The sequence below is a fragment of the Ursus arctos genome, unplaced genomic scaffold (genome assembly GCF_023065955.2).
Source record: "Ursus arctos isolate Adak ecotype North America unplaced genomic scaffold, UrsArc2.0 scaffold_14, whole genome shotgun sequence".
In the NCBI taxonomy this organism is placed as follows: domain Eukaryota; kingdom Metazoa; phylum Chordata; class Mammalia; order Carnivora; family Ursidae; genus Ursus; species Ursus arctos.
Genome location: NW_026622808.1, coordinates 65385816 through 65410727, shown reverse-complemented (window position 1 = coordinate 65410727; position 24912 = coordinate 65385816). Strand labels below are relative to the sequence as shown.

The 24912-nt window shown below is 41.4% G+C and overlaps 1 protein-coding gene across 2 annotated transcripts in view; it reads left to right on the top strand.

Moving 5' to 3' along the window:
• The first annotated feature begins 673 nt into the window (after positions 1 to 673).
• TAMM41 (TAM41 mitochondrial translocator assembly and maintenance homolog) overlaps positions 674 to 24912 on the top strand; it is a 52091-nt gene continuing 27852 nt past the window's right edge. Inside the window, exons 1-4 of one of the 2 annotated variants that reach the window (XM_026501381.4) lie at positions 674 to 1112; positions 3624 to 3806; positions 6199 to 6291; positions 14154 to 14304. In XM_026501381.4, coding sequence (XP_026357166.1) covers positions 978 to 1112; positions 3624 to 3806; positions 6199 to 6291; positions 14154 to 14304 — 562 coding nt within the window. In that variant the 5' untranslated portion in view covers positions 674 to 977. Of the gene's footprint in view, positions 1113 to 3623; positions 3807 to 6198; positions 6292 to 6318; positions 6849 to 14153; positions 14305 to 24912 lie in introns of those variants that run through there. The other variant, XM_048226706.2, reaches the window with a different exon arrangement.

Here is a 24912-nt window from a genome sequence, read left to right as displayed (position 1 = left end):
AAGTTTCTCTAGTTATACATAAACTGGTGAGCTCCCACCTGGGGTCCTGTTTCCTCCAGAAATTGCATTTGATGTGTCCTTCTGTGAGACCGGTCCCAGAGGCAAAGAGGCAAAGACTCTTCTCCACCTTCAGAATTAAATACAAATCGCAGAGAACGTTGGTGCAGTCCTTTACCATTCATGGAACACTTTCATGTCCGTCACTGGATTTGAAAACGGCTTTCGTAGGAAAAAATCACAGCCAAATCTTAACAGTGATAATCTCTGGATGCTGGAATTGGGCATGATTTTAATTTTATGCGTGTTTTCCTAAACCTTCAAAATTTTCAATTTTGGAGCTGGAAGGAGATGATGGTGTACGACATTGTGAAAGCACTAAATGCCACGGAATTGCACATGAAGTGTACAATTTTATGTTAGCTTTGTGAATTTCACCTCATGAAAAATATTCTGCAATACACACTCATGATTTTACAGCCATTTACGGAAATATGTTTGGGTCGAGAACAAAAACGGATTCTTAAAGCTCAAAAACTGTTCAATTAGCTGACACTCTCCGCACCCGCATCTCCTAGCCACAGGTCCTGGCGGCCAGTCTGCAGCACGCTCCTCCGACCGCCAGGGGTCTCCGCGGAGCCCTCGCGTCCTCACCCGCGGAGGAGCGTCTTCTCTTGCGCCTTTGAAGCGCGCATGCACGCGAGAGGCGTGGTCGGGATTTGTCCCTCTCCCCACACGACTGCCGCCCACCCAGGCCTTGACCCGGTGCTTCTCCGGCGTCGGCAGGGAGTTGTCTGTGGTCGGAGTCCTCACTGGTTCCTCCAGTTCCCACCCCCCGGCTGCAGCCTTCTGCCGTCCGGGCCGGTCCCCGACTTCCATCTCCCCACGTTTAACCGGCAACCCCGGTATCGGTTGCCCAGCCCGCTGTCCTCTGCCCTGCTCTGCTCCGCCAAGGGTCCCTGTCTCTGAGCCTCGGCCCCATGGCGCTGCAGGCGCTGCAGAGCTCGGGGGTGGCCTTCCGCAAGATCCTGTCTCACTTCCCTGAGGAGCTGAGCCTGGCTTTCGCCTACGGCTCCGGGGTGTACCGCCAGGTGGGGCCCAGTTCAGACCAGAAGGTGAGCCTGGCCCCGGGGCAGGCGCCACGCCGGGAATCGGCCTCTTCTCACGGGGTCCCTTTTGCCTTGGATGCCTCCAGAGCCCTAGAGCTGCCCATTTACTCTGCGCACTGCACGTATCAACTAGCAAAATACAAACCGTAGGAAAGTGTTCCTAGTATAATGACATCATGAGCTGAGTTTTGAAGGATAAGTAGGAGCCCACTTCGGTCTAGAACAGGAGATGCAATTATGCGGAGGGCAAAGATGATGCAGAGGCAAGATGGAAGACAGGAAATACTTGCCTGGTGCTAGTTCAGTGTGCTTAGCCTTGGCTGAACATTGCCGTTTTCTGAGAAACTTTAAAATGCTGATGCCTGGGTTTCACTTGTGGAGATTCTGATTTACTTGGCCTGGGGTGAGACCTGGGCTTCAGGAATTGTAAAAACTTCCCTGGTGATTCTAATGCGCAGCCAAATTTGAGAGTCTCATCTGTAGCTGTGGGAGAAAGTACAAAATGATGCTCCTGGCTTCAGGAAGCTGACGGCTGGTTGTAGGGCCAGGGCAGATGCCGTGAAGTTACCAGCAAAAGTTAGTGGGTGACCGACATGTTTACCCACGCCCAGGACATTTAACAAGAGTCTATTCAGGAACTTTTCAAGGTTGCCTGAGTGCAACAGCGGTGAGGGTACAGTTTTCCTTATGATTGCAGACTTTTTTTTCCCTGTAAATAAAGGGGAAAAGTTTGCTTCCAAGGTGGAAACAAGATTTAAGACATACAGCAGTGGAGTGGCAGGCAAATATTTTCATTTAAATGAGGCTGTTACTTTCTCCACTAAGGCTTGAGAGCTTTTGCTAAATTAACAAAAGGAGCAAGAGTCTAATAGAGATGTTCTCTGGTGAGCTGGATTTTTACTTGCTGTAGTTCATGCACAGCCTAACAATTCATTGTCATCTTAGTTTATTAAACTAAGGAAATGATTGCAATAGGGTCTCCTGGATTTGGAACACCTGACTGTAACCTGTTTTTTAGGTTAAAGTTTGCCTGTTCACCTCCTGGTGAGCCGTCTATACTGTTGCTTGGATTTCTGTTTCCCAACTATACCGTATTTAAGTAATACTTTGCTTTAAGTTGACAACATATGAAAAATCATAGATTGTAGGTATATAAGAAATTATAGATTATTATAGGCTAGTTTTTTTTCTAACATACATTAACGTAATTATACATTTTTTAAAAACATGTCCACCCCAAATCTTAAGTTTCACCAGTGGTTTGTGGTTTTTGAGAATCTTAAAGTAGGCCTTAGCCTCACGATTCAGTAGCCACTTCTTCATTTTTCCATGGAGATTTTCCTCTGAGTAGGCCTGGGATTTTCTCCAAGAAAAGGCCCTTTCTTCCCTTTCCTTCACCCTTATTCCCTACAAGATAACAAGTCTTATAGATTCCAACACGAAGTCTCTCTCAGATCAGTCCCTACCCTCAGTGCCTTACTTAATTAATGTCTTTTCATTTCTCACCTAGAGTTTTGCAGTTAGCCTCCTGTGTGGTTTCCCACCTTTAGTGTTCCTTCCCTCCAGTGAGCTCTTCTGTAGGAAAATTTTTTAGCACGGCAACCCAGCCTCGCTCTCTGGTCTCCCTTGCTTGTGTTCTTTTCCAGCATATCAAACTAAATGCAGCATCCAGAACATGCCTAGCTCTCATATCCGCAAGAAGGCTTTCCTTTAACAAGACTCCCTTCCCTTCCCCATGCTTACACTTCCACCAAGCCTGCTTAACTCTTGGACATTCTTCAAGACTCAAGATTTATCAGAGTCTTGAAGAATATAATTTCATAGGAAAATTTCTTATTTCTGTTATGACCCCATTCTGAGTGAAATTAGTACATTTTGCATTCCTCTATCGAGTTCATTTAGTGGTAATTTGTCTACTCTCCCCAGTCGACTTTCTTTACCTCTCCCCCAGGATCTATCAGAGCTCCTTGTAGGTGCTCAGTGAGTGGCTGGTGAATGAGTAAGAGTTAAAATAACTTACTTCCCATTACATAATGTTTTTCAGAGCTTATCCGTGCTGTGTTATTTGATCTGGAAGAAAAGTGGAACACATTAAGCTACATTTAGATGACAGGCCATGTGGCATAAGGTTCAGCACTCAGAATTTGAATCCAGGTTGTGTCTGCCACTCACCAGCTTTGTGTCTATGGGCGTGGAACTTATTCTGTGCCTTGGTTTCCTTCCTATAAAATTGGGGTAATATCAGTACCTACCTTGTAGGATTTTTTTGAGGATAGAATGAACTATGATACATATAGAATAAAGTATTTGAAAGAGTGCCTGGAGGAAGCATTGTCGTTACTATGCATGTTCATGAAAACAAGCTCAGACTGGTCCCAGAGACTTGCTTAAATTTCTGATGACAGCCTCACGTCTTCTATTTATTAATCATAATGGCATAAGTTTTAGAGCTTTCCATTCTATCTAGGTGCCTTCAAGGAATTAAAACTAAAATCATTCTCTTTTCTTCATTCCCAGAATGCCATGCTGGACTTTGTTTTCACAGTAGATGACCCTGTTGCATGGCATTCACAGAACCTGAAAAAAAATTGGAGCCATTACTCTTTCCTAAAAGTTTTGGGGCCCAAGATTATCACCACTATCCAGAATAACTATGGCGCTGGAGTCTACTATAATCCATTGATCACGTGTGATGGTAGGGTAAGTGACTTTGGATGTTTGTCTTAATCTGGGCGGTTATTAAATTAAATATTAGAATATCAGCTGAATATGTGTGTTCTTGCAGTCAGGAAATGTTCACATTCCTGCTGGATAAAGGTGGTTGAGAGAGACTGTGTTGAATTATTGCCTTTGGCCAGCGCTTCTCAAATTTGAGTGAGCACCAGATCTCCTAGAGGGCCTCTCCGACATGCAGATTGCTAGGCCCCACCCCAGAGTTTCTGATTCGGTAGGTCTGGGGTGAAGTTTGAGGTTTTGTATTTTTTTTTATTGAGATATAATTATATAACATTGAGTTAGTTTTAGGTGTACAATGTAATTATTTGATACCTGTATGTATTGCAAAGATGATTCCCACCACGATAGGTTTAGTTAACATTCATCACCACACGTAGTTACAATTTTTTTTTCTTATGATGAGAACTTTTAAGATTTACTCTCTTAGGAACAAGGATTTGCATTTCTAACAGCTTCCAGATGATGCTGATGCTGCTGGTCTGGAAAACACGCTTTGAGAACCACTGGTTTGGTCAGTGGGACGAATACTCAGGCCCACTGACGATGAGGGTATCACAGGTGGTCAAGAGCATGGGATGCCACGTGATAGGAGCCTCTTGGTGCCAACAAGTGGGTAGAATTTGAGGATGCACCGCATCTCCCTGTGGGAGAGCAGATAAGAAGCACAGATCCCAGCAGAGGGTTGTCTTGACAGCAGGAACCCTGCCGGGACTGTTTTTCACACAAAGGGGCCCAGTCTCTAAGAGAGCTGTCAAGAACTGGGCAGGACTGCAGCCTAAGGGGACCAATGGGGTCTAAGTCATATACCCCCTGGAGCCGGGCTACTATCGACAGACAGGTTCTACCAGCTGGGCCAGTTCTGCTCTGTGCTGCTGGTGGCTTCCGGCAGTCTTTCTTTGACGTGCTGATGAGTCACCGGAGGATCTCGTTGAAATGCAGATTATGATTCGGTTGGTCTGGAATGGAGCTTAAAATTTTGCATTTTTTGACAAGCTCCCAGGTGATGCTGATACTACCAGTCAATGGACTAGGCTTTGAAGGGCAGGAGGTTGGAGTACTGACTTAAGAAGGATTTTGAAGACCTGTCTGAACTGGGCAGGAATGAGTACTATGATTGATTGGTTATGTCTGTATAGCCTTTGGGCCATATGTTTACTTTTCTGGTTGAGGTGTAATCCTGCTCCAACCTGCATTTTGCTGTTGAGGAAAATGAGGGTTCAGAGAGTGGACATGACTTCCATAAGGTCATGCAACTTGTTATAACGTGAGAGGCCCCTGACTTCCAGGTCAGTGGGGTTTCCATCACCTCCCAGCTGTTATGTGCCTGCATTAAGAAGAGCTTTCTGCTGTATTGTGGCCAGATTGGAGGGAAGATGGTGGCTCAGTGCAATTTTCCACGTCTGCTTTAGTCATGCCAAACACGTAGCTTTGTTCTTTCTCCATAATTAGTATTATGCTGAGCCTATCTCTAATTAGTGGTTTCAAACAATATTACAAGCTCCAGTAACCAAATGTTGGGGCATAATTATATGCCAAAGGGACTGTACTTTTTAATTGAAATTCTTTAGCTACTTTTTAGATATTTGTAGCCTGAGAAGGCTGTTTGGATACTGAAGTTTAGCAAAGTGAGTCTGAAGTTATTTGTAGAAGCAAATGGGATTTTGTAACCTAGAACAACTACGTTCAGGGTTTGTACAAATTGCTTTTGAAATGAGCTTGGCCATAATTCCATGTGTTTAGCTCTGATAAAGAGGTTTAATTTTTGGATGTGGCTTTGTAATTATAAAAGTGTTTGAAATACTTAACAGTGAAAGAGAAATTCATCATGTGAAGGATGTTGGTGAAAACTTCTACTTAAAGGAAATTTCTTGGACTCTGTGATGAAATGAACATTGGAAGCACAGACCGACATTCAGGGACCTAGTTTTTACTCAGCTATTAACAGTGCCACCTTGGGCACACCATTTATTAGGTTTCTCATTTCTCAGATGAGAAACATGAACTATATCTTCGCTTCTCGAACTGTGGTGCAGACCCAGTTTTTATTTCCAATTCAGTGAGGACCCGTATGTGCTAGATAGCCTCTAAGAGCCGTTGTGCCTTTGACATCACAAGAGCCTGAGTGAAGATAGTGATCACTTCACCTGGCACCCCTGAGGGGACAGATCAGTCTTGGGAACTAACCTTTGTGAAAGAGTCTGGGGGAGATGGGTGTTTTCACAAGGCAGAGATTTTAAGTGGCTTTGGAAATCACTGTGCTACTCTGGTCAGAAATGTTTTTCCTTATATTTTGCATTTGCAAAAGCAACAGTATGGTATTTTGTTCTCTTTCATGCCCGTATCTTTTCTCTTCTAGCTTATCAAATACGGGGTCATTAGCACTAACATTTTGATTGAAGATCTCCTCAACTGGAATAATTTATATGTTGCTGGACGACTCCAAAAACCGGTGAGCAAGTGTCTTATTGGCTCCCACGGTTAGGGATGTCTCTCTTCTCTGAGTCTGACCCTGCTTTGATCTGTGTGATTGCACTGAGATGGAACTTCAAAACAGAAATGAATTTGAGACTCCTTTTATTCCCTATGGAATTTAATGCCAAACAATATCCAGATATTATGCACACTACTCCTGCCTTCTCTCTAAAGATACTCCAGTTGTCTGAAAGGATAAGGCTCAGGGTCAGTCCATTTGGGCTCAGGAGGATGGCAGACGAGATGCCCAGTGCCTCAGTGGAACGTCTGTCAGCGTGACCCAGATCACCATTCCAGAATGTAAGTGCCACGGGGCACTGTTTGTCCCCTGATGTATCCCAGCAGTGCCTGGGACAGTGCCTGGGACATAGTAAGCATTCAGCAAGCATTTGTTGAATGAATGAATGAATGAATCGGGTAGTCCTTCAGAAGGGAGTAGAATCTGACCCCCTTTCTTACCCTCCTCAGGCCAGTGCTGAGGTCCTATTATAAAGTCCCCCCTTCATTTGGATGCTGCCAGAGGAGGCTGCGCAGGTAGGCTTCCCCCTGGGTTTTAATAGAAACAGAACAGGAAAAAAGTAGAAAGGATTTGAACTTTTTTTTTTAAGATTTTTTTATTATTTTAGAGAGAGAGTGAGCTTGTACAGGGGGAGGAGCAGAGGGAGAGGGAGAGAGAATCTCAAGCACAATCCCTGCTGAGTGCAGAGTCTGACTCGGACTTGATCTCACAACCCTGAGATCATGACCCAAACTGAAATCAAGAGAACACCCAACCGACTGAGCCACCCAGGCGTCCCAAAGGACTTGAACTTTTGACATTGTATTTGCATATTACTTTTCTTCTTTTTTTTGCAGCTACATAGCCTATTTCCTATGAAGGAATCTTTTCATAGTTTAAGAACTATGCAAAACAGTAACAGTTGCTAATCTCATAGCAAGGAGCAATTTTCTTTGTGCTATTAGAGGGTCTTAGGCCCCAAAACAGGGTACATGGATTGTTCTCAAATGTCCCCCATAAGAGTGATTCTGCTGCTCCCCTTTTTGTGAGTTATGGCAGAAAATTAGAGATTTATGGGGCGCCTGGGTGGCTTAGTCGTTAAGTGTCTGCCTTCGGCTCAGGGTGTGATCCCTGGGTCCTGGGATTGAGCCCCACATCGGGCTCCCTGCGCCTCTGGGAGCCTGCTTCTTCCTCTTCCACTCCCCCTGCTTGTGTTCCCTCTCTCACTGGCTGTCTCTATGTTTGTCAAATAACTAAATAAAATCTGGGAAAAAAAATTAGAGATTTATAGAACCTCAGCTCATTTGGTTGTGGCATAATCTCTGTTGAGCTGCATATGGGTGGCTCGGTCGGTTAAGCATCCAATTCTTGATTTCGACTGGGTTCATGATCTCAGGGTCGTGAGATCAAGCCCTGCCTCAAGCTCTGTCCTGGATGTGGAGCATGCTTAAGATTCTCTCTCTATCTCCTCTGCCCCTCCCCCCATCCACATCTCTCTTGATACACGTGGGCGGTCACAATTCTCTTGCTTTGCTTCTGGGCTTAGAATTTAATGATGTCAAAAACAAAAACAAAAACAAAACAATTTAATGGTGTAGCTCATTAAAACATCCAGAAACACTTGATCAGGGCAAATAGGTATATGGGTATGTCCATATATAAACATTTTTCGGGGTGCCTGAGTGGCTCAGTCGGTAAAGCATATGCCTTTCGGCTCGGGTCATGATCCCAGAGTCCTGGGATCGAGTCCTGCATCAGGCTCCCTGCTCAGTGGGGAGCCTGCTTCTCCCTCTCCCTCTGCTTGTGCTCTCTCTCTCTCTCAAATAAATAAATAAAATCTTTAAAAAAAATTTTTTTCAAGCTGTACCCTTTAGATTTCTGTATTTCACTATATAATTTTTACTTCAGTAAAAACATTTTTTTAAAGATTTATTTGGAAGAGAGTGTGTGTGCGTGTGCACATGAGCAGGAGGAGGGGCAGAGGGAGAGGGAGAGAGAGATTCTGGAGCAGACTTCCCACCGAGCATGGAGCCTGACTTGACGCTCTATCCCAGGACCCTGAGATCATGACCCGAGCCAAAATCAAGAGTTGGCCACTGAACTGACTGAGCCAGTCAGGTGCCCCAGTAAAACATTTTTTTAGGTCCAGAAACTGAAATAATTTCAGATTTATATAGATGAATTTTCCATTTCTAAACTGGATAATTAGTGAAGATGATCCAGTAAAGCTGAATAATTAGTAAAATGAATGAATAGATGTAATTGAAAGTTTGTAAATATTAACTTTCTTTCCAAAATGTTTTTCTTTTTTCTTTAAGTTTGTAAAACATGGAGGCACCTGGCTGGCTCAGTCAGTGGAGTATACGACTCTTGATCTCGGGGTTGTGAGTTCAAGCCCCATGATGTAATTAGAGATTACTTAAAAACTTAAAAAAGATTTAAAAATGAAATAAAATAAATTTACAAAATATGTAGCCTAATGGGAAAAGTAATGAAAGCGGAATTAGAAGCCTTAGGTCTTATTCATTCCTGCCACTTGTTAGCTGTTTATGTGAACTTGGGAAACTTGTTGTACCTTTTTGTACCGCAGGTAATTTATCTGTAGGATGGAGTAACAATACAGTACTTGCCCTCACAAAGTTGTTGACAAGTGGAAGCAGAATGATAGTGCTGGAAAGAACACAGGTGTTTTAGAATTAGATCTAGGGTTTGGATCCCAACTATGACGCTCCCCAGCTGTGTGACCCTGCACTAGTGACTTAATTTCCCTGAGCCTTGGGACATCCTTCTCTGTGGATTAGACTGACGACATCAACCTTAAAAGGCATTTGAGAAATGCCTAGATCTAAAATGCCTGGTACTTACTTAGTAGATACTCAGGAAATGATCGTTCCTTTCTCTTTGTCCTTGCCTATCTCAGAGTTTATTTTGAGATAAAATGAGATAGTGAATGTGAAAATGTTCTATTATTCACTATATTACGCTTTGTGCTTGGAATATTTCAATTTTTTAAAAAAATAAGCTTTAGAAAATGAAATGCCATGAAACCTCAGAATTTGGCACTGGAAATGACCTCAGATTTCATCTAAATGTCACATATCCTGATAAAACAGCAGCTTAAGACCAGTAGTAGCTGCTACACTCATCTTGATAAAAACTGCATTTCTTGGCTAATTAAACTAATAACTCAAGAAAATAGGCTATCTTAAGACTCATTTGAAAGTGTTGAACATAACACATGGTAAAAAATAAATTATTAATGGGTGAATTAACTCTTTCATCCATTAGCATTTTCCGTGTCCATGAAAATCACTGCTAACCAGAGAATTGTCAATGGCAACAAATCTTTAAACCAATGATTTTTACCACTAGGTGGCAGCAAATAGTAATCAAACGTGAACAAATCTCATGAAAAGAAAGGGTTGGTAGCTTGTGAACAAAAAAAAATAGGTGGTCTTAGAATATGAGTATGAATTCTTTGTTTTTATATGTTTTAAAAGAAGGATGTATTTTAAATTATATTGTCTAAAGCTCTAAGATGGTCTTCTATTTTGCAAATAGAACAGAATTTCTCAATTCAAATCTTTAAAAGGAATATACAGAGGGTGTATAGGAACTCTCTGTATTTTCCAGTCAGTTTTGCTATGACTCTAAAACTGCTCTAAAAAATAAAGTTTATTAATAGTATTTTAAAAATATAAAGGAGTACCTTGCTTAAAAAGATGGACATTTCTGGGGAAAAAAATTGAGTGTAAATGAAATTTCTATCGTACTTTACCATTAACTCACCTCGTAATTGAGGTTAGATAAGTCATTTTTATTTCTAGCTTTATTTTATTTTATTTCTAGTTTCTGAGTCCCTTACCAAGTCATTTTTCAAGGAAAGAGCCATGAAATTTAAAGTATTTAATAGAATCTTGTGGCCAGTTCTTTTTTAAGTCAAAAGAACTCTAAACTAATATTAATAGTCATTTCCCTAATTGATTTAACATAAGTCTGGATTTTTGTATTTCGTCTTGTTTTTAGCGTATAGATAATTTGGCTTGAATTTTTAAAGCATTCTCATTGACATACAATAGTATTTTGCTACCTTGTTAGAAGGATTTTAATTTATTTTGAAGTATCGACTGAAATATTTTTTCTCTTTTATTTGTTAATAATATAGCTTTCTTATAACATAAATTATTGAGATATAATTCACATACCATACAATTCAACCATTTAAAATATACAGTGGCTTTTAGTATATTCACAGTTTCTCAATTATTACCATATTGTAACTTCATTGATTTACTTTTTATGTCTAGAAAAATCCCAGTGGTATTAAAGATCCCTGAAAGAGAGTCGGAAAACCTGACTTACTGGTCTTGGCTCTGCCCAACTGTGAACAAGTTTGTGCCCCTAGCCTTTGAAATGCAAAATTTGAGCCATTAATTTACTTATTCAAGTGACAACTACGTTTCTTCTCTGTGGGTGCTAAAGGGATAGAAAAATAACACCACACTGCTGGCCCTGGGAGAATCCACAGTCCAACAGGTAGATTATAAGGTTTCATCCAACTTGATTGTTCAGTGTTTCTTCTTGGTCCTCAAGCAGTGACCATTTAGAAAAATTAACTTTTCTGGCCATTTGGCATGGAAAACTTCTAGGGGAAGTGTCATTTGGTTACTGGTTGAGTGTTTGAACACTAGGTAGGGCCGTGTTCTTTGTGACTATAACTTCACTGTTTGCAATTCAGGGACTGTCTCCATGTGACTGTATTATAGAGGAGACCACATGTGACGCTTTTTTTTCTATCTTGAAAAGTACTCACAAATCTCTCAAGTTGAGCTTTTGAAAGTCCCTTCAGGCTTTACCCCTTCCTCTCTCCAACAACGATTTTCCCCTTGGCAGTAGTGTTAATGCTATCTGTGCGGTTCAGGTCGGGGCATTCCCAGTAAGATACAAACAGCTATTCACAAATCCGAGGACTTGCTTTTTTTTCCCAGGCCTCTCTGGCAGTGTCCCAAGAGTTCACTGGCTTTTCACTCTGAACCACAAATAACAGTGCTGCCGAGACAAGTTCCTAGGTCACCTTACACTGGAGAGCCAGATCAGCACAGTAGCAGAGTCTTCTGAATTGACATTTTTCCTTTGAGTAAGGACGCTTTTATTTTTCCTCTCTTAACCTTAAATAGCAAACAGACTGCTTTTTTACAACCTAAGTAGAACGACTTTCTTGGAGAGCAAGTATATTGCTTTGAATAGGAAAATTTCCCCAAACTTACTCTGATTTGTTAGCGTCTCAGAATAACTTCTGTTTTCATTGAGTTTCTGTAAAAGCCACCAAAAAGAGAGAGGACGAAGAATTATTGAGCAGGATCTGGCGAATGAGGATGAAGAACAGGAATTTGGAAGTAAACAGGCTTCTCAGGATTATAGAAAAAGCTCTGGATAAATCAGGGCCCTAGGTCCTCTTTTGGTGTGCCACTGCTTCTGAAGGGAAGATCTTTTAACCCTCTGGGCCTCAGTTTCCCCATTACTAAGATGAGGAGGTTGCCCTCCTAGATCTGTGACTCGATATGGAATACAAAGTTTGGGAAAGTTATTCGAAGAATGAACATAGAACTTATATAGGAACTTAACATTTCTTTTAATCATCTTTCAAGATAAGAAGGTAACCAGAACAACAACAAAGTTAACCAGAACAGATCCCTAACTGAATGCATGAGAATAATTCAAAAAATTTAGAGCTGGATCTGCCAAGTATAAGGGTGTTACCCTGATTTTTACCATCAACTCATTATGCAACGTTGGGCAAGTCATGCTACTGGACTGCACCTTCTTTTTCCTTTCTGCAGATGATTGCAATAATGCTAAACTCACCCAAGTGCTGAAAGGCTTAATTAAGGGCTATTAAGTGCTGTAATTACAAGGGAGGAGTTGGTAGTATTGAATAAAGTGGCTTACCTACCATATGAGAGGTTTGGGTATTATAAATATGCCCTTAGAAAAAAGTAGGGACAAAAGGTAAAAGATAGAAGTTGGGGGGCGCCTGGGTGGCACAGCGGTTAAGCGTCTGCCTTCGGCTTAGGGCGTGATCCCGGTGTTGTGGGATCGAGCCCCACATCGGGCTCCTCCGCTATGAGCCTGCTTCTTCCTCTCCCACTCCCCCTGCTTGTGTTCCCTCTCTCGCTGGCTGTCTCTATCTCTGTCAAATAAATAAATAAACCTTTAAAAAAAAAAAAAGATAGAAGTTGGTTCTTAATAAAATAGTTATGTTTTATAATACCATTTTTGGCAACTAAGAAGAAACTACTTTGAGACATACATCACCCTTTCTCCTTGCTGTCTAATAAAATTTTAATTTAGTCTCTGATGGTGTATGTCTTTTAGTGCCATCTTGATTTTTCTCAGAAATCATCTTTATTTGACAGATAAAAGGCAACTTAAGCTCTGTTTTCTAGAAGTGGGGGAAGATTTGGTGATAGCACTAAATGGTTTACAGAAGGTGGATACATTTCAGATAGGTGAGGGTCCTTAATTAGGGACCTGTAGACTCTTTCCTTGTTTATAGATAATCAGTCAGAAGCAGCCTGATGGTTTAAAAAGATAATATCTGGAGTGTAAATTGGCACAACCACTCTGAAGAGCCATTTGGCATTTCTACTTCTAAATATACACCTGAGAGCAGTGGTTCTCAAAATGTGGTTCCTGGACCACCTGGGAACTTGTTAGAAATGTACATTTTCAGGCCTGACTCAGGCCTCCTGAATCAGAAGTGCTGGGGGACGGGCCTAATAATATGCATTTAATAAGCTCTCTCAGGCGATTGTGGTGCTTGCTAAAGGTGAGAACCTCTGGCCCAGGGAAGCTCTTGCATTGTGCCCAAAGACACAGAAGGAAGCTCATTCCGGCTAAGGGTTTGTATGCAGTATTTCATTTAATCTAACCAACAGCCTTATCAATTTGATTGTTATTAACCCCATTTTACTGATAAGGAATTATGGTCATAGTCACAGAGCTAGTAAGGGATGGAGCTGGGTCTTGAACACGTTTTCTTAACTACACTGCAGTCTTCAAAACAGAAAATCTCAGAACAGACTGGAGCAATTTGTATTTTAATGGATTTGAGGACAAAGAGACTACTTTTTGCTGTGTATTCAGGAGAAAAATCCTTTTTATTGATCAAGGCATTCACTAGTACATTAGGTACTTTACATTTATTATTTCATTCAATCTTTGTAACAGTTCTTTGATGCACATTTATAGCCATTTTATAGATAAGGACTTAAGTTCAGAGAAGTTAAGTAATTTGCCCAAATTCACACAGCTAGTAAATAAATACCTAGACCTGAACCCATACCAACCCCAAACCCATGCTGTTTCTACTGTAGCTAATTTTCTTTCCTTTTTTCCTTAGTCAGGTTCAAAATAAGGCATGAAGTGCTTAGGTTATGTATGGTTAAGAACAGAGGTGAGTTCTAAATAAAGAAGTAAAATGCCTTTATCTACCATAAAATTAAGTAAATAACAATAAGATTATAAAATTTAAAAAAATACAAAATTTCCCCAAGGATGTTTATTTCATTTATACTGACTTCTTTTTCAAAACCGATGGAAAATTTCCTCATTTAAGAGAAATATTTATTTTGTTTTCTGTATCATATCTTTGATTCTGGCATAAAACACAAGCTTCTGGGATTGCTTATTAGATTAATAATTATTTCATGTCTACTGGACTAATATTCCAAGATCTTCAGGGCTAAGGGTTTGGGATAGTTCCAGTGCATGTGTAAACCCATAGCTTGAGCAAGAGTCCACTTTGACACTTTTCTTCTAAATGTTCTGCTTTATTACAGGTGAAAATCATAGCAATGAATGAGAACGTTGCTCTTCGGTCAGCCCTCGATAAAAATCTGAAGAGTGCTGTGACCACAGCTTTCCTCATGCTCCCGGAAAGCTTTTCTGAAGAAGACCTCTTTATAGAGATCGCCGGACTCTCTTATTCAGGTTAGTAGATTTGGTGCTCACGTTTTCTGCAGGAAGGAGAGGCGTTGTTTGAAGACCATGCAGACAAACATCCCGCTCCTCACTCTGCCCTGGAGCTGCAGCCCCCTGCTCCCGGATCCCACCACTTCTTGTGCAGCTGACTGCAAGAAACCCAGCATTTGCCTCCTTGCCCCCAAGGGCTCTTCCTCTCCGCATCTGTATGGAGATCACCCCAGGGTAGTCTTCTTGTTACTATTCATTTTCATTTTGAAACAATTTCAGACCGACAGAAAAGTTTCAATAATACAAAAAACTCACTCCCATATGCCTTTTCCCTGGCTTTGCCAATTTTAATGTTTCACCCTATTTGTGTTATTGTCCTCTTTGTCCCAGTGGTTTCCTAACTCGCGTGTACATCAGAATCCCCTGGAGATACTGGGCGCACCCCACACAGCTGCTTTGGCAGGTCTGGGGTGGAGCCTAAGAATTTGTATTTCTAGCAAGTGATGATGCCAGTGCTTCTCCAGGGATCCCACTTAGAAAACCACTGCCCTTCTGTACCTGTAAATACTGTATTATATATTTTTTTCTGAACTATTTAAGAGTAGCTCACACATATCCTGTCCTCTTCAGACCAAATATTTCCGATGTCTGTTTCCCAAGAACAAGGACATTCTCTTCCGTAACTGCAGTAGAGTTACCAAATTCAGGAAATTCCACACCGATATAGTACTTGTATCAGATTGATAATCCATAGTCCATATGTTGTCAGTAGTCCCAGTGATACTTTCCCCTCTCAAGTACACAGTCCAGTCAAGGATCATATTTATTAAGATGCCCTGTCCTTCTATCGTTTAATCTGGAACACTTCCTTAGCCTTTCTTTGTCTTACATGACATTCACATTTTGAAGTCTCACACCAGTGGTGTTTGTGCCTGATAAGCAGATTTTTTTTTTCTTCTAAGCAATCAGTGGGGAGACATTTGAAGATCAAGCCAATCCCCTGCTTCTTATCAAACTTTCCCTCCTAGATCGAGCATTCATTGATGATTCTTTTTCCAACCAGTCTTTACTATGATGGTTACAAAGTGGCGACTTTCCAAGTCCACTTTTTCTTGCCCATTAAGGAAAAGCTTTCCTTTCTTCCCCATTCATTAGTTTATTTATCTAAATCTTAACTTCCTTTCCCTTTCTCCTTAAACCAGTATGTTCCTCAGAGATGTCAGGGGCCCCTTCAAAGGGAGAGGGGAAAGCTGAGAGGATAGAGCCCCTGGCCCCTCACCCTAGCTGCAACCAGAGGGGAACTTCCCTTCCTGCTTAATGTAAGGATCCATGTAAAACTTCATTTACAAAAAAAGTAGTCTGCTACTTAAAAAACAATTTGAAACCACTGTCTTAAATAAATATCTTCTTTCCCAACTTCTAAGTGTGAGTCAAAGATCTCTATGCTGAAAACATTGCAAAAGCAGTTTACTCATTTTCTGAATCCCTGTACAGATAAGATTTCATGGAAATATAATGCTGAAAGAGACTGTAAAGCCCTTGTTTTCCAGTCTTTTTCCCACAATGCAGCTAGCAGGGCTACAGCGGCAGTTGCGACACTGGAGAGAAAGGAAGTGACATAACCCCGGTCTTGGTTGCTTCCAGCTCCACATGGCAGCATCCCTGCCTTTCAACAGGAAGTGGAGGGGCAGAGGCTGCTGTGGCTAGGTACTGGGATGAATGGGCCTGCTTGCAACATGTGGGGAAAGGGGGTCACCCCATTAGGGTGATTCCCTCCCCCTTGCTCCCCTGTGAAAGAAGACAAACCCAAAACCTTTTATGAAGGGTTAACTCTGTGGGAGAATGATGCAGAGTTGATTTCTCTTTTGCCACACCACTGCCATTCCTCCATTTCCTCCCCTGTGATTGACATCAGCATAGTGTCAGGTGGATTCTAGGAGTTCCTATAAATTCTGAACATTGACTAAGGAAGTTTCTTGAATGGCATAACTGCCTTTACCTATTAGCAGACTTCAAATTAGCATGCAAGCTGCTATCAATCTTTAGTTGACTTTTGCTTTGCCTCCTGGAAGGGCTGTGTTTTATACTCCTGGTTTCTCCTATACTGTGAGACATGTACAAGGTGTTCAGTGAGTCCTTGCTGACTTAACGACAGTATCATTGTCTGTTTTGCTTCTTTTATAATTTTTATGAAGGGCTGCTGTGTAGCAGTGCTAAACCAGACAGAGTAGGTGGGTGAGTAAGTAGATAGGTAAGTCGGTAGGTAGGTAGTGGCGGAGGATAGATATATAGATAAATTTATCATTGATTCCATCGTTGAATCCTCACACAACAACCCTGTTTGTTCAACAGATATTTTCCGTGTGCCTTCCATTTGCCGCACACTAGGCCCTGGGTATATACTGGTGCACTGGGCCCTGGGATACACTGGTGAGCCTGACATGAGTAAGACTCCTTATGGAGTTCATATTCCCTTAGGCAGAGGCAGACAGTAAAGAAGCAGAAAGATCATTTCAGAGAGCAGTAAGTGCAATGAAGAGAAGGAAAGAAATCAGGAGGAGGACCATCTTTACCCTGGATAGGTGTGGAGGGCCCTCTAAAGTTGTAATGTCTGAGCTCAGATCTAGTAGTGGCAAGGAGCCCACCCCAAGCTGCTGGGAGAAGGGCAGATTGAGAGAGTTGCTTCCTAAGAGGCAGGTCCTAACCTTGGTGCGCCTGACTCCAGCTTTTTCAGCTTCCAGTTTCTCCCATTTCTCATCTCGTCTCCTCTCGCTCCCTTGCCATTATATTATTTATTGCTTAACCCAGATTTGGATCTGAGAATTTGGCCGAGGATCCTACATTACTCATTTCACTGAGGTTGGCTTCTTTTTACTGCAAACCTTAGGACACAGTACTTGGTACATCCTCTCCAGAGGGAACTGATTCCAGTTCTGTGCAGTCCCTAGTTAATGCATGAGACATTTTCCAAAAAGCATTCTATAAGCCAGTTGTTTAGAACTGGGAACATATTTTTCCATCAAGACAACATTATATAATGTTCCTAAGCCAGGACACTGTATAATTAATGGTTACCTACTCCATAATGTAACGAAATTAGAGTAGAATAGTGAGGATAGGGAAGGATCTAGGCCTGGAAGGTAGATGCCTTTCATAAGTATGAGACCTGCCCCAGGCCATATGTTGAAAGGCAAGCTTTTCCTCCTCCCTTTCCTAGACTTCTGAGAACCCAGTATCCTTGAACTGATTGGATTCTATCCTGTCGGCAAACCTCCCAAACCCCCAGAATATTCCAAACTACAAATTACCCACCAATCTCATTTTTATTTACAACTTTGACATTTATTTTCCACTTGAGAGATGATACATTGCTCCTAACCTGCGTAGGTCAGCATTTCTTCCTGGAAAGGGGTAGGGATGGGGAGACAGGAAACAGCATCTCTCCGTGTTATTGGACAAGTTCCTACCAGTAGTTACTAGCAGAGGCAAGATCTGTATTACTAGTAGTAATAATAACCCCTTACACTTTATATAGTGTTTAAGGATCACTTTGACTGCCTTGGGGGTCAGTATTCGTGACATTATTGTTGTAAATGATGGTGAGAAAGGAGTAGGTGGAAGATGAGAGCCTGCAAAATTGGGGAGGAGAAAGCTTTCTAATCCTTCAGTTATTCTTAGAAGTCAGCATTTAAGTAAACAGAAAAGGGAAACCAAATGAGCTTTAAAGGGTCACCTTGACCTTTCTCATGTAAGTACAAACTATTAAAATGACTAATTTTACATAATGATCCTGGTTTAACATTTATCAAGTGAATCAGCGTGCCGTACCTCACGAAGAATTAAAGCTATAATTTCTGCTCTAAAGAACTTCACATTAATAGACATGCAGTCATAGTGAGTCAGTGATAGACTTAAAAAACAGCACGTATAGAAAAGGCAGGGAGTGTGAAAGAACACGGCTTGTTCAGGGAAGAAGGAATAGATTAATGTGACTGAAGTCCATGGCTCATGGCAGGAGAAAATAGCACTTATTGTTATGTGCCAGGAACAACTCTCAATACTTTTGATCTAGTAACTCGTTTAATCCTCGTAACCCTCCTTTGATTTGCATGCTGATTTATTGCCCCATTTTAAGATGAGAAAATGAAGGCCCACATCTGTCTGGTAGGTCCGTGGGTGGTGGAGCTGGAATTACAGCCCACGCTCCTCACCATTGAACTTCACTGCCTCTCAGGTATTTTGGAGAAGAGGTTAGGCCCTGGCCAGGCCAGACGAGGCATTGAACACAAAGCTAAACGAGACTGGAATTTGACACCCTTACACAAATAGGAGCCACAGGAGGTTTCAAGCATTGCGAGATGGCAGGAGACTTGTTGCTGTGGAACGATCATTTTGCCAGCACTGTGTAGGAGGGAGAGAGACTAAAAACAGAGAAAAGTCTGACTCATTGAGCAAATAAGGACGAGAGTCTCCTATGCCAAGCGCTCTTTAACCTCTGTGGATGAAGGAAGTAAATCAGGCAGGCATCGTCTCTGACATCGTGGGGCTTTCATTCCGGTTGAGAAGTCAGACAGCAAACTCGTGGCAGAGCTAGAACAGGGGAGGAAGGCTCACGTAGCTTATGGTGGTGTAACCAGGGAAGGCTTCGGTGGGAGGTGGCATTTGAACTGAGCGCCAATGGGTAAGGACCCACGAGGAGAGCCCACATGAGAGCCGTCTAGGCAGAGCCTGTGTCCAGCCGGCCTTGGACCGTTGGCCTCTGGAATAGTGCTGTGGCACAAAGTAGGCCGCTGTCCCTTTTTGTCGGCTGGATAGACAGCGTGAACGGTGATGAGTCTTGAACTAGAGTAGTACCTCCTCAGCGAGTACACAAATTCTTGTGGGAAGAATTGACATCCAGCCTTAACTTCTTAAATTAAGTATCTTATTTTGTACCTTGCTGCCTTTTTTTTTTTAATATTATATTACTTCATGGAAGACAGAATTAGGGAAACTGGGGCTCTAGAGTCAGAGGTCTGGGTTCAAAACCTAGCTGCACTCTTCATTTTTTGTCTTCAGGCAAGTTTCTTAGCTCCTTGTGATTCAGTTTCTTCATCTCTAAAGAATGGTTTTGTATGGATTAAATTAAATCATACATGTAAAGTGCTTAACACAGTGGCTGGCACATAGTAAATGCTCAGTACGTGTTACCCATTGTTATTTTAGATACGTGTCTGTACTCACACAGCCACTTGATGTAATAAACAAAAGAAAGGGAAAGGCCACAGTCAGACCTTGAATACTGGTTTTGTAGAAGTGCTTGAACCTTTTGGAGCCCATTTTCTTATCTGTAAAACAGAATAACTATTGTAGTAAGGTTTTCAAGGAGATAATATAGATGAAAGTCCCTAACATCATACCTCATTGATAGTTGATGCCTAGAAAATGATTGCTATTATTATTTATTACTGTTAACATCTTATTCCTGGCCACACAAGTTTTTCTTAGATTGAGACGCCATTATTTGCTCATTCAGTGATAGATGGACACTCAGGTTGGCTCCATTTATCATTGTTTTATTAATGCCACTGCTGTGAATCACTTTGGAGAAATTACTTTGGTAGGGGAAGAGGGTAGAGGGGGTCACTAACTTCCTCGGACATGTTCTCTAAAATTGAATTTTGTTGTCAGTTACAAGATTACAAAACTTGTTACATGTTGACCAAAATCTGCAGGCATTAGAATCCATTTAGGTCAGGTGGATTCATTTGGCCCTTTCCTGTCCTTACGGAGTGAAAAACACCTTCAAGCACTCTTGTGTAAGAGAGAGAATGGGTTTTTTTCAATGCCAGATTGTCTGAACACAAGCTCAGCTACTTCTAGGAATAAGACAAAGCGAGGAAGTTGCCAGTTGAGTGATTCTTGGAGAAAAAAAATTAGAAATGGGTGCCAGCCCTCTGAAGTGTGAGTAAACATCCTCATTTCTGGATCCTAGTAAAAGCCAGTAAAGAAACTTTTTTTCTCTGGAGAGCTATTAAGATTTATTCCACGAGAGTCGCACCATCTGAAACCTTGCAAATGGTGTCATTGGATAACTTGAGTATTAGAGATTGACTATTTCAGTAATTTGGAAGCATATTTCCCTATGCTTGGCAAGCTTGAGCTTTTGCTGAAGGCTCAGTTGGAATCTGTGCTCAGTCACTGGTTAATTTCTGAGAATGCAGTACTCTGGAAGGGATATTAAGCGTCAATAATACCTAAGCTAAGGTTTATGGATTCCTTACTGTGTGTCAGTTATTGTTCTAAGTGTTTTACATGTATTAACTCATTTAATGCCTGAATCTTATAAACTACCTACTGTTATTGCTTCCATTTTACATTTGAGGATACTGAAGCCTAGAGAAGCTAAGTAGCTTGCCTTGGGTCAGGTAGCTTATGAGTACCAAGCTAGGATTTAAACACAGGTGCTCTGAAAAACAAACAAACAAACACAGGTGGTCTGATTCTAGAACCCTTTCTACAAAGGGTCTGTGGTGGCGGGTGTTGTTCCTGGTCCATACCTGGGACAGGCTTCCCCCAGGCCCCAGGTCCCTGGGTGGCTCACCTCCCTCCCTAGCCACCCCCCACCCCACCCTGTCATCTTTCTCTGCTTGCGTTCTCTTCATAGCACTGTCTGAAATACTGGTTATTTTATTTGTTTGTTGGTTTGTCTTTGGTCTTTGTTCCACTACTAGAATGTAAAAGGCAGAAATGTTTGTCTTGTTTTGCTCACTCCTACCCCAGTCCTTAGAGTGGTACCTGACACATGGTGGGTGCTCAGTAAATATGTAATGAATGAATGGATGAATGACTATAATATTGATTCCTTCCTGAACCAATATCATCAACCTGATTCCTCCCCATCCCTTTCTACACTCATCCATTTTGTGTTTGCTAAAGTGTGGAAAAGATGATTCAAATTTACATCACCACGTGCATCAGCAATTTCTTCTTCTTTTGTTTTAAAGATTTTATTTATCTGAGAGAAAGAGAGAGTGCACAAGTAGGGTGAGGGTCAGAAAGAGAGGGAGAAGCAGACTCCCCACTGAGCCAGGATCCTAATGTGCGGCTCTATCCCAGGGTCCCGAGATCATGACCTGAGCTGAAGTCAGATGCTTAACCAACTGAGCCACGCAGGCACCCCAAAGCTGTTTATTCTTATCTCATTGTCTTCCACATGCAAGTGGTATGATACGGTGTTTTTTCTGCAGCCATTTTGGGGAATGCATTTTGAATGTTGTGTTAGACTGCCTCCTAGAAATACTGTCCTAGTCATCTATGTCAAAATAAGTATTGTTTTGTACACATACAGAAGAATGACGTTGGGCCCTTTAACTCGTACTATGCACAAAATTAACTCAAAATGGATCATGGATATAAGAGTTAAATGTAAGAGGTAAAACTATAAAACTCTTAGAGTGACTTTGGGTTAGGCAGTGGTTTCTTAGATATACACCAAAAGTACAAGCAACAAAGAAAAAATAGATAAATGGGAAAACTGTATGAAAATTAAACTTTTGTGCTGTAAACAATACCCTCAAGAAGGTGAAAAGGCAACCAATAATGTGGGAGAAGAGATTTACAAATTGTATATCTGATAAGGAATAGCACCAGAATATATAAAGAATTCTTGGAATGCAGTAAAAAGACAACCTAATATTAAAATGGGCAAAGGATTTGAATAGACATGTTTTCAAAGAAAGTATACATATAGCAAGTAAGCACTTAAAGAGATGCTCAACATCATTAGTCATTAGGGAAACGCCAGTTAAAACCCCAGAAGCAGTGCTTCATACCCACTACAATGGCTATAATCAAAAAGACAAGAACAAGTGTTGACAAGGATGCAGAGAAATTGAAACTCTCATGCATTGTTGATAGGATTGTAAGATGGTGCAGCTACTTTGGAAAAACAGTTTGGCCATATCTGAAGATATTAAACATAGAGTTACCATATGGCCCAGCAATTCTACTCTTAAGTATCTACCCAAGAAATGGGAACACATATCCACATGAAAACTTGTACACAGATGTTCATCACAGCTTTTATTCATAATAAATAGCCAAAAAGTGGAAACAGCCCAAATGTCTATCAGACGAGGAATGTGTAAAAACATGTGGTACATCCATCCAGTGGAATATTATTTAACCATAACCAGGAATGAGTGTTGATACATGCTACAACATGATGAACTTTGAAAACATAATGCTAAGTCATGAAAGATCATTTATTGTACAATTCCATTTATATAAAATGTCCAGAATAGGAAAATCTATACAGAAAATAGATTAGTCTTTGTCTAGGGTTGGGGATGGAAGGATGGAGGGAGACAGAGTGGCTTCTAATGGGTACAGGGTTTCTTTTCGGGAGGCCAAAATGTTCTAAAATTAAATGGTTGAATAACCCTTTAATATATACTAAAAATACTAAAAAAAAAAAAAATTGAAGTGTATATTTTACATGGGTGAATTGTATGGTATATGAATTATATCTGGAAAAAAAACTGTTAAAAAATGAATATTAGGGCCACGTGGGTGGCTCAGTTGGTTAAGCATCTGCCTTCAGCTCAGGTCATGATCTCAGGATCCTGGGATCGAGCCCCATGTCAGGCTCCCCGCTCAGTAGGAAGTCTGCTTCTCCCTCTCTTCTGCCCTTCCCCCTGCTCATGTTCTCTCTCTCTCTCTCTCAAATAAATGAAATCTTTTTAAAAAAATGAATATTATTTGGGGTGCCTGGGTGGCTCATTCAGTTGAGCATCTGATTCTTGATTTTGGCTTAGGTCATAATCTCAGGTCGTGACATTGAGCCCTACGTCAGGCTCCAAGCTCAGCACAGAGTCTGCTTGAGTTTCTGTCCCTCTGCCCCACCCCCCTCACATGCACACTCTCTCTCAAGTAAATAAGTCTTTTTAAAAAATGAATATTATTCTGTCATATCAACATCCAGTTTGGGCTACTGTTCTTAAACACTACCACATAAGAAATACCCACTTCTTCACCCCACACTGAAATGATCTGTTTTCATAGCACTTCCTGCCTCAGGTAGGGCATATATCTTTATATCTCCAATATCTGGCACAGCTCCTGGTACTTACTAGCCGCCCAAATATTTATTGAACTGAAATAACAGCAGTTTTGCCAATGAGTTTAAGAGGGGAAAAGTTAGCCAGTTATTATTTTCAAAGACTTAGGGCTTCCTCTATCCCCTGTCCTTTCCTCATCTCATATATATATCATAGGAACAGTACTATCTGCTTTGCTATTTACAAGGCATTTGCTGGGGCGCCTGGGTGGCTCAGTCGTTAAGCGTCTGCCTTCGGCTCAGAGCGTGATCCTAGCATTCTGGGATCAAGCCCCACATCAGGCTCCTCTGCTGGGAGCCTGCTTCTTCCTCTGCCACTCCCCCTGCCTGTGTTCCCTCTCTTGCTGGCTGTCTCTCTGTCAAATAAATAAATAAAATCTTAAAAAAAAAAAAAAACAAGGCATTTGCTACTGCCTTAATTCATTTAAATCTAAAAATAACCTCATGAGGTCAGTATGATGGCTACAGCCATTTTACAGATAAGAAAACTGACTCAGAAGGGTTAATCTCCAGTCACCGTGGGACACTGTCGAGCTTGAAAGCCAGGGCCTTTCCTCTGGATGGTGCAGCCTCTTACATCCCTACGTTCATAATAAGGCCCCTGGCCATTGGTAGCATGCTGGAATCACAGAGCAGGCCAACTACAGACGCTTTACAAGCCTCTGGGTTTATTTCATTTCAAAGTCAAAGAGGAATTATCCTTTTGGTTACCCATTGTTATTAGACTGGCGGTTTTCTGGCTTGAGCAGTCAAGAGTTAAACTTACTAGTAGAGGTATAAAATAAAATAAAAGTTAGCAGCCACTTTTTCTCAATCCCTGTGTTTTGTTGCAAACATCTCTGGAGGTAAGAAAAATTGATTCTTATGATCAAAATGCTGGGTCATGCTGTGCCCACGATTTTATTCATTTTGTCCTGAAGAAATGGGTAATAAGCCCATTTGCTTGCCGTTGCCTGTGGCTGAGCTAGTTCTGTGGCCCAGCAGTTGGAGAAATTCAATTCAGCAGACATTTATTGATGTGCTTTCCATGTGCCAGGCAGTGCGCAAGGAGCTGGAGATACACAGATGGATAAGCCCCAGTCCTTGTTCTCAGAGAGTCCAGAGTATTTTCCAGGCCCTTTAATCATGGCATGCAGATGCTCTTTGGACGATGCTTTGGATTAGTTTGCTTTTTACATTTTGGTAAAATACAGCCACTCTTAGAAAGTTACTATCTAAAATATAAGAACTCCTTGTTGAATGTACAGGAAGAAAAAAAGGACACACATGTTTAGAACTCAACAGTGATACAAACTCATCTTCCACTTCAGAGCCAGCCATGTTGGATTCGGAGATGGATGACATTTTATCCCTTCCAAGATTGATAGAATCCATTTATAGGCTCTAAATAAAAGCCCAAGGATTTACATGAGTGAAAGTTAACCCAGCTGCCTCTCCATGCACATTTGCCAAGTTAGCACGTCTGTGCACCCCATGCATCTATTTAAAAATGCTAGAAGTAATATGCCAACATTATAGAAGTGAAG